Here is a 10301-nt window from a genome sequence, read left to right as displayed (position 1 = left end):
AAAATTTACAAGTTTACCTTGCAAGCTAAATTAGAAAGTGCTCTACAATTCAAAAAGGCCGGCGGCAACAAAACTGGCCCAGCAGCGGCGATAACCGCACGGGCGGCCTAGGCGCACAGGCAACCGGCTGGCCTAGCGTGGGGCGAACGGACAGTAGCCCAACGGCAGCGGAACGACGTGGACGGCCCACGTGGACGTGTGGCCTAAGCGCGGGAGGGATCTACAGCGGCTGCAGCAAATTTTTGAAAGTGTCCTCGTTATATACCATAATTGCAAAACCATCGAGGCCACTATTCCTGTGAGTCATACTATTTGCATTTTACTCCCTAAACAAGTCAAATTTATGTTTTAGCAATTCCCTGGGAATCCAGAGTAGAGTAGTGCATCAGGTCTTGGCCGGCCAGCACTGGATCTGACCGGGAGGGCTTGCCGATGGAGCAGGGCAGGCGACGAGGCGTATGGCCCCCCGCACGGAGAAAACGTGGCCGTGGTGAGAGACCAGGGAGGGCCAGGGCACCCGACAGTGGTAGGGTGCAACTACCTACGTCGGCGTGGTTCACCAACGGCGGCGCACACGCTCTGGCATGGTTGCGGCAACACTAGGTGAACGGCGGGGAAGGGAATGAAGCAAAAGCTAGTTAGGGACGGTCGTGACGATTGGTTGGGCCAGATAAGGTTGGGACCATGCCGGCCATGGTTAGCGGCCATGATGGCCTAGTTCACCACCGTGGCGGCGGCGTTCTGGCGAACTAACTACGAACTCATAAGAGCGAAGGGTAGCGAAGGTACCAGAGCATGACCTAGATCCGACTGCAATGGTTGGTTGGTGCGGTGAAACCGCAGAGGGGGTTGGCCATGTGCAGCGGATAATCATGTCCATGGTGGTAGAGACGGCGCTCCCAGCGATCCAACACAGCTCCGGCGAACCGTGTGAACAGGAAGAGGATGAGGGCGCAAGTGCGGGAGCCTCCCGGCTCGAGCCCGTGGCCACAGCAGAAGCAACGGCTGGCGACCATGAGCATGACCTGCTCAGCGGGGAGGAGGAGTGCACCAATGCCATAGCCCGTGGCAATGTTGGAGTCATAGACACGGTAGTCGTACCCTTGATGGTGTCTAGGGTGACGGTGGCCTGGCTCCAGCGCTGCTTGGCGGCCACACCTAGGCCAAAAGCGATGACGTCCAAGAGGATCACCACCGGCTGCACGAGGATGGACGCCATCACGATCGATCGAGCGAGCGAGCTAGTCCGGCTTGCTCCTATCAGTCGGTCTCTACTAGCACGCGGCTGAGCTGCTAGTCTGGGCTGGGTACTGCTGGGTGAGCTTGGCGAGCCTCAAGAAGACAAAGGATAGGACAGACAGCAACATTTGCGGCCACGGCTATGTGCGGACGTAGGCGGGTGCTCGGTAGATGTAGACAGAAGAAATCAAGGGCAGATAGAGAAGGAAAAGCAAAGGTCGGGGATAGAGCGAGCAGCGACAAGCAAAGACAGACAAGACAAGTAAGGTCAGAGAGCAGAGAGCACGACAAAGGCATTGATGGTGCTACAGGGTGAAGCGACGGAACAAGCAGACGAACGGTGGTGCTTAGCGGGGCGTGGCACGACAGAGCAAGTGCTCCCATTAAAAATTTGGACACGACGCAAGCGATGGGGAGAGAGACAATGGCGCAGGCAAACCGACGCGTCAGGGTGCAAAGCCACGATAGGAGACGAGACGGTGAATAATTGCCATGCAACGAGTACGCTGTACACCGCGCTAGTAAAAGTAAATGAAGCTACTGCGCTATCTCTCGTCGTGCTTTCACACCAATCACGTTAAATTTATGAGACCGCCAGACGGGCAGTTGTCGCGGGTATGTTACCAACTTATCATAGGGGCTAAAACGAATCTATACGTAAACATGTCACTAGACCAAGGCTTTTCAACTGAGCGTGCTTCTCAAAATAAACACGTGAGTGTGTGTGTGTGTGTATATATATATATATATATATATATATATATATATATATATATATATATATATATATATATATATATATATATACTTACAGATATTTCTATCGGTTTACTAATTTAGACAATTAGCAACATCTAGGCATAAGGAGATTTTCAACAAAGCGTGAATTTAAATTAGATTCAAAAACTATATATGTCATTCTATTTATTAATGGATTTTATTTTATTTATAAAAGTCGCTTTTCATGCTTAATCAAATAGAACAAACCGTTCGCTATCTATTGGCTAGAATTGTCGCTCGGTTTTCCTAAATATCTTTACGCACTGAGTAATTTAACTTGGACGTTGATTCGAGCCACAAAACCGAGTCACCGGATTTACTCATCGCATCAAGTACGTTTTAAATCAAAAATCCGAAAACTCGTTTAGAAATTTTTTACTTAGGCCGAAATCGCGGTGCTAAACAAGATCGTAACACCAGGGTGTTACATGTGACACGTAAGCCGTTGATTCCCGCCGGCCGGATGCAGAAGGACCGAGCGGAGACTTTTATGACGAATTGCAAGCGTCAAGTGACACGCAAGCCGCCGGGTCTCATAGGTCGGATGGAGATGAAGAACGGTCCCATAGGTACACGTGACACATAAGCCGTCGGGTCCCATGGTTAGATGCTGATGCAATGCAACGAGAGCTTCCTCAATCCCCCGGATGAGGTGATGAGGCAGAAAATATTATTCCAAGATGAAGCTGCCTGAAAGTGTAGGCCAGTAGGCCGCAACAGCAACTTGCGCGTTAGGAGGTGTTTCAATACAGGGACTAAAGTTTAAGAGGTGTCTCATCAGATGTCACATGGGGTGTCGCATGAAGTGTTCGGATACTAATAAAAAATAAATTACAGAATCCGTCAGTAATCCGCGAGACGAATTTATTAAGACTAACTAATCCATCATTAGCACATGTTACTGTAGCACCACATTGTCAAATCATGGACTAATTATGCTTAAAAAATTCGTCTCGTAAATTAATCTCAATTTATGTATTTACTTTCGTAACTAGTCTATATTTAATACTCCATGCATGTGTTAAACATCCGAAAGAACAGCGACTAAAGTTCACCCCCTTAGATATTTGCGGAACGGTATGGCGGCGGCAAGGAAACTATCCGGTGACATGGCAGGGCGCTTTGCGGCTTTTCCTGTGTATCTGCACCCGCTGCCTCACGTACGCCTGAGGTTCCAAAGGTGCAACGGCTAAGGGGGGAGTGGCAACGACTGCCACAAAACCCACCTCATGCTCATGCTTTGGAATCCCCCTGCCCTTTCCCTTTTGCCAAAGACCTGCTCTGCATAAAGAGAAGGGCAGCAGCATCTTCTCCTCCCCCTCCCTTTGCCTCCTGCCTTTATACTATACCATACCACAACAGCTTCAAATTCTCTGCCTTTAGATTAGCTTCAGTCCAAGGAATGTTAGTGCCAATCATGCATATACTAGGTAGGACATAACACACCAGATAATTCCCTAGCTCGATCAGCAACTTGTCCAGTTCAGATGATCCCCTAGGATTTCTGTCTGCAAACACCAAACATGCTTGCATATATATATACTGCTTTCGCTTAAAAGTTCCTAGAGAAGCAAAGCTCAATGCAAGTCAAGTATACTCAGGCCTGCTTATCTGCCGGTCTAACTATCCGGCCTTGCATCGCCAAAGAAGCATCAAATCTTTATCTGAAAACGACTCCTCGACGTCTGAGCATAGGCGCTCGCGGTCGCGACATCCAAAGCCGACCACAAGATAGGCCACACAGCGCTGCTCCGCCCCAGGAATGGCGCCAAGTGTCACGCCCTGGATTCCACTGACACCCACCCTCCTATTAGTACTACTCTGCGCTGCACCTGCAGCTAGCGTTGGTGACTTCACTTCCCCCTTCGTTCCCCCACAAACTCATACGACAGTCGATCCATCACTCCCTGCAACAAGACACATAGGATAGGAGCCAGCCAGCCAGCCATGAGAGGTAGAGGAACAGGAGAAGACATATACACCCACATAGAGTGAAGGGAACAGTCGCCCAGTCGGTCCTGCAGCTACAACAGGCTGCTGGTCTGGTCTTTGTGGTGCAACAAGTGCAAGTGACAAAACCTCCCCGATCCCTTCATGAATTATAACTTCGGCGCCAACGTTCTCGACGAGGAGGTCGCTGCAAGAGGCGGCGGCGGAGGCGGGGAAGGGAGCTGCCCGGCACCAGCATGGGCCAGGCCCTGCGACGGGTGCCGCGCGGTGCCCAGCGTGGTGTACTGCCGCGCCGACGCCGCGTACCTGTGCGCGTCGTGCGACGCGCGGGTGCACGCCGCCAACCGCGTGGCGTCGCGCCACGAGCGCGTGCGCGTCTGCGAGGCCTGCGAGCGCGCGCCGGCCGTGCTGGCGTGCCGCGCCGACGCCGCCGCGCTCTGCGCCGTCTGCGACGCGCAGGTCCACTCCGCGAACCCGCTCGCGGGGAGGCACCAGCGCGTGCCCGTGCTGCCGCTCCCCGTCGCCGCCATCCCGGGCGCTTCCGTGCTCGCCAAGGCAGCAGCCACCGCCGTGGTCGTGGGTGACAAGGAAGAGGAGGTCGACTCGTGGCTGCTGCTCACCAACACCAAGGATCCAGTTTCAGACAACAACAACAACTACAACTGCAGCAGCAACAACAACAACATCAGCAGCAACACCAGCACGTTCTACGCAGATGTTGATGAGTACTTTGATCTCGTCGGCTACAATTCTTACTGTGACAACCAATTCAACATCAACCCAAAACAGTACGGGACGCAAGAACAGCAACAGCAGCAGCTGCTGCTGCAAAAGGAATTTGAAGACAAGGAGGGAAGCGAGTACGTGGTGCCTTCACAGGTCGCGATGGCCAATGAGCAGCAGCAGAGTGGCTATGGAGTTATTGGGGCAGAGCAGGCTGCATCCATGACTGCCGGGGTCAGTGCTTACACAGATTCCATCAGTAACAGCGTGAGTCCATCTATTACTACTATTACTATCACTATCTATGCTGTCGTGTGTTTGATTTGAGGTTTCAATGTTATTTTATACGTATAAGAGGGAAGTAGTCCAAATTTATCCCTACCATTTTACACTTCATTTTGTGTTTTAGGAGTACTTTGCAACAGTTAAAAAAACATTGCACCTTTTTCAATCTTCAGAATTAACGTCCATAAATTAAACCCCATCTACTGCATATCATCGCAGGGTCGTCTATGACACCTGCAATCCCCTTATGATTCGCATATTTCAGTGACCATTTGCCTATTCCATCTCAGATATCTTTCTCATCATCAGTGGAGGTGGGTATTGTACCAGACAACATGGCAACGACAGACATGCCAAACTCCGGCATCCTGCTGACACCTGCTGTAGCCATCAGCCTCTTCTCGTCAGGTCCTTCGCTTCAGATGCCACTTCACTTGACCTCCATGGACAGAGAGGCCAGGGTCCTCAGGTACAAGGAGAAGAAGAAGAGCAGAAAGTTTGAGAAGACCATACGTTATGCGACGAGGAAGACATATGCAGAAGCAAGGCCGAGGATCAAGGGACGCTTCGCCAAAAGATCTTCTGATATGGAAATCGAAGTGGACCAGATGTTCTCAACTGCAGCTCTGTTGTCTGATTGTAGCCATGGTACCGTTCCATGGTTCTGAAAGAACTTTGGTGAGACATGATTACCATATATATATGTAATAGGAACATGTGTTCCATAGTGATAAGGTCGAGTACGTATAAGTAGTTCTAGGAAACCGATGCTATGAGTGGTATTGTGTTTGTTTGACAACTTAAATGAACAATTACCTTAACATTTGACTTTTGGTTTGTAATTTCATATAGCAGGTCTACATATACTGTTAGTACCTGCTCAGTCACTCTAACATTTTTAAGTGAACAGAGAGCAAAATAAATAAATAAAATGCAATTGAGAATTAGTGTGCAAATCATTTTTTTTTGCCACAGATTAGCAGCAGCATATAGCAGTAATGCTATGGAACAGGGGCATGACTTCATGATTCGAAACACTGTAGCTTGGATGGTCCATGTAAGAGGCGTGCTTGGGGAAGGGGTTGGCGGCAGCTGTGGAGGTGGCGGCTAGGGTTGGGAGGCGGCGAGGGAGAGAGGGCGGCACAGGCAGAGGGGAGGCGGCAGGTGCAGGGAGAGGAGAGGAGGAGATAGGAAGGAGCAATCGCTCGTCTATTGCTTAGTTGGATTGATTACATCCCCTAGTATTTATAGTCTCTATAGGACTTAGACTCCACGCAACCTACGGGAGATCCTTATAGGATTGGATTCTTCCTTCCATACTAACAAACTCCAATTCTATAACTAACCAAACTCAATCCAAACTCTAATAGACTCGATATAGTAACTTGGGTAGCGACGGTGGGATCGACGGCGCCCTCCCTCCTAGGCCGCGCGGCCCCTAGGGCGCGCTGGTGGTGGCGCCTGGCGCCCCTCTTTGGGCCCCTCTCGGCCCGTTAGTTCTAGGTTGGGGGGCCTCCATTGGGCGTATGACACCAGCCCCCTTCTCCACTCAGCGCGTCCTCGTGCCAAAGTAGGGTCTAGTCGTCGACGCTAGCTGGTGGAGAAGCTTCGCCGGGAAGAATAGCCTCGATGCGGCCAAGCATGCTGCCGTAGATGGGGCCAGCGATGATGATGTGTTTCCCATGTGTGTGTTGGCGAAAACTCGAAGCAGTAGAGGAGATTGCTGATGTAGCCGTAGAAGAAGTAGAGGTGCGCGCCAGTGTTCGTGCCGGCTCCTGTGGTCTGGCTAGCCGCAACAAGTAGAGGTCATGGTATGGCTGCCCTGAATATGAAGTGTGCCATCTCTCTTGGTGGAGCAATGAAGTCCTGGATGCGGGTCGGTATCGGGGGCGAGGTAGGCAGGGATGCGTCGCCAAACCGTGGCGCTTGATCCTGTTGTTGGCGACGTCGTCAAGTCTAGCATGGTGGCGAACATGAAAGAGCCCAAGTCGAACTCGCTTGGCGAAAGACGGTGTGCGGTGGAGTCGGGTCGGAGAGCGATGTCACTACAAGAATCCTGTTAATCCGTGATGAAATTTTTTTCGTCACGGATCACCAAAAAAAACGTCACCAAGCATCATCTGTGACGATTTCATATATCATCACGGATTGAGCGTCATGGATTAACGTCCATGACGTTTTGTCGAAAATCATCGCGGATTAACGGAATCGGTGACGATCTTAAATTGTCACGGTAGAGCCCGATGCCTAGTTAGCCCAGCCCAAGTCCATTTCCTGTGATGAAAAATAAACATCACGGATGAATTGCCACGTCATCATGGATGCTTACGTGGATGATGACGTAGACACTACCTTAGCCCATTTATTAATAGGCCAAAATCTAAGATAGGCCAATTTTTGGTCCAATTTTAGCTATTTTCGCAGCTCTTTTTCAGCCATTTTGGCAGCCAAGTTTCAGCCATTTGCAGTCCTATTTCGTCATCGATTTTTAGCACTTTTCAGCCCACTACTTGTCGGGTACCGCGAGAAGGGGTACCCTAAGCAAGACCCAAAAAACAACTGCTTAGACTTCGTAAAGATCGAAACCAGCTAAACGCTGCCGGCCTCGGCCGATTCTCAGACTCGCCCGAGGCTCCAAGGGCCTCGGCCGATTCTCCGACTCGCCCGAGGCCCATCGCCGCGGGCCTCGGCCGATTCTCCGATTCGCCCGAGGCCCCCTCACTACTGACCCCGAGCGATTCCTCGCCAAAGGCCTCGGCCGAGTCACCGACCCTCCGTCTCGCGCAAGGCAGGCTCGGCAGCACTCCGCTGCCTCTTCCTTCTCCCGTCCCTCTGACAAAACGTCGTGTCGCCTCAACTCAGCCAACTGCTGCCCCTGACGACAACGGCATGCTCGGCACAGTACAGCAGAATGGCCGATGGGACAGGAGGCAGGACTGGGCAGGGGTTACCCGCCACTGTACTATCCACCGTGCACATGGGTTGACGCCCATGCCTCACTGTGCTGCCAACTCCTGCTCCGAGGACAATGCAGCGTGGGAAGCCACGTCTGGGCTACTGTGGCCTCGGAATCAGTACCCAGGACCAATAATTCCCTCCAAGGCCTCGGCAGTTTGCTTCAGGGGCTCGACAGCCTGGGGACCCATGTCCGCCAAAGCCCCCCGCGATGGCTTGGCCTCGGCACCTACAGAACCACGGCCCCCCACGACGTCATCACGCGATGACCTGCACGTCCCTTGGACTGGGCAGGGGTTACCCGTCACTGTGCTAACCACCATGCACATGGTTGACACCCATACCTCATTATGCTGCCAACTCCTGCTCCGAGGACAACGCAGCGTGGGGAGCCACGTCTGGGCTACTGTGGCCTCGGAATCAGTACCCAGGGCCAATAACTCCCCCAAGGCCTCGGCAGTTTGCTTCACGGGCTCGGCAGCCTGAGGGTCCATGACCGCCGAGCCCCCCACGATGGCTTGGCCTCGGCATCTGCAGAGCCGCTGCTCCCTATGACGTCATTACACGGTGACCAGCACGTCGCCCGCCATGTCCTGCATCAAGCTGTACTGGAGCCCCACGACGCACAAGATCGAGTATGACCGGCGTGTCACTTTTGCACGACAAGGACGGAGCCACTCCATCGACCATACCACAACAACAGTGGCCGGCTACGGGGCTCGGACATGACACCCCATTTGCAGAAGCGCTATGTAGCAACCTATGTACGTTCCCGGTCCTCCCTTAGAGTATAAAAGGGAGGGACCGGGGCCATTTCTAGGGAAGAAAAACGAACACGCCGATAGAACTTCGCACTCCTACGCTGCTTGGGAACAACGCCTCAAGCAGCCCGCACCACCCACGCCGAGACCTGGGGCTAGCTCCCTCTCTCACCTAGCTTGTAACCCCCTACTACGAGCACTCCGGTGCGAGGAATACAAGATCGATCTCTCGGACTGGACGTAGGGCCTCGATTGCCTGAACCAGTATAAACCTTGTGTCTCTTTGCATCACCATCCGGGATTAGGGGCACGCAGCACAAATTCACTCGTTGGTTGAGGGACCCCTGGTTCCAAAGCACCGACAGTTGGCGCGCCAGGTAGGGGGCGCTGCGTGTCAGCTTCGTCATCCTAGCAAGTTTCGGATGGCAGACCCCATACGACCATTGCGTCTCGGCACCATAGTTTGGTTCGGGAGCCTAGAGTTCATGTCTCTAGGGCATGAGTACGACATGGTGCTCCTCACTCCTCGAGCCCCACCGTCCGACGATGAAGTCGCGCCCCGGCAGCCCAGGCGCAGGCGGCTCCAGGGCGGCCGCTCTCGCCACGCTCGCTAGGCGCGACGCGGGCAAGGCCACCCCGAAGCTACGCGAGCCCAGGGCGGCACGCCCCTCCCCGCCGATGCCCTACGACCAGCTGTTGGTACGGGGTCCCTGGCTGGGGACCTGTCTGGCCTGAGCATGGACGAAGGAAAATCGCCGGGGGCTCGCGGCGACGCCCAGTCGTCTAGCTCCGCTCCACCACTCCCTGAAGAGCCGACCCGGGCGGGGCAGAATATGGAGACGGCACCGTCCCCATACCCCTTTGGGTTGAGAAATGCCGCCGCCTCTTACGCCTACGCATACGCTGCCACTCACGAGCACCCTTCGGAACGCCGCCAGCGCTTCGCTCTCGACCTGAGCACCCGCTCCGACCCCTCGGACTGAGGACGAGGCATGGCCCAGGGTGGATTTCTCCGAACTCCACAACCCTGGGGCTTTGCGCCAATTCTTGGCCGCAAGCGACTACTGCCTCGGCTACTCCGACTCTGACGACGAAGGGACTTACGATCCATCTCGTGAGTGCTTCCACTGTCGGGCTCGGGATGCCAAGGGCGGGTGAAGAGGACGAAAGGATAGGAAACCATTCCCCGCCCCGGGCAGGGGCGGGCGACGCCACACCTCCGCGTCTCGAGGCCCCGGCGGCACGGAACGAGAATCCCGTTCATGGGGGGCATCGACGCCCAGACCTGGAGCAGCTCCGCGAGCTTCGAAACAAGGTCGAACAAGACCGACTCCTTCTACAACAGCTTCGGGACACTCTCGAGCAGGAGCAGCAAGGGCGCGGTGAGGGCGGAGGGGCCCGAGGGAGGGCCCGTGACGTCCATCACCGCATCAACGACAACGAGGGGGGAGAGCCACCCCCAATCTTTAATCGCGCTAGCCAGAATGTCGCAGCAGCTGCGATGCTGGTCCGAGCGATGCCCGAGCCCTCCACCACCGAGGGGCGACGGGTCCGCGGAGAGCTCCGCGATCTTCTCGAGACCGCAGCGGTGCAGCAGGCCGAAAGTTC

At 53.9% G+C, this 10301-nt stretch overlaps 1 protein-coding gene across 1 annotated transcript; it reads left to right on the top strand.

The window, feature by feature from the left end:
- Nucleotides 1–3876: 3876 nt before the first annotated feature.
- LOC136529432 (zinc finger protein HD1-like) lies at nt 3877–5774 on the top strand. Its single transcript, XM_066522506.1, has 2 exons — nt 3877–4959; nt 5268–5774. Exons 1-2 carry the CDS (start codon nt 4114–4116, stop codon nt 5643–5645), a joined length of 1224 nt encoding a protein of 407 aa, XP_066378603.1. The 5' UTR covers nt 3877–4113; the 3' UTR covers nt 5646–5774.
- Nucleotides 5775–10301: the final 4527 nt, after the last annotated feature.

The sequence above is a fragment of the Miscanthus floridulus genome, chromosome 19, assembly GCF_019320115.1.
Source record: "Miscanthus floridulus cultivar M001 chromosome 19, ASM1932011v1, whole genome shotgun sequence".
Lineage (NCBI taxonomy): Eukaryota > Viridiplantae > Streptophyta > Magnoliopsida > Poales > Poaceae > Miscanthus > Miscanthus floridulus.
The sequence above is the reverse complement of the archived record's forward strand: the minus strand, read 5'-3'. Positions and strand labels throughout refer to the sequence as shown.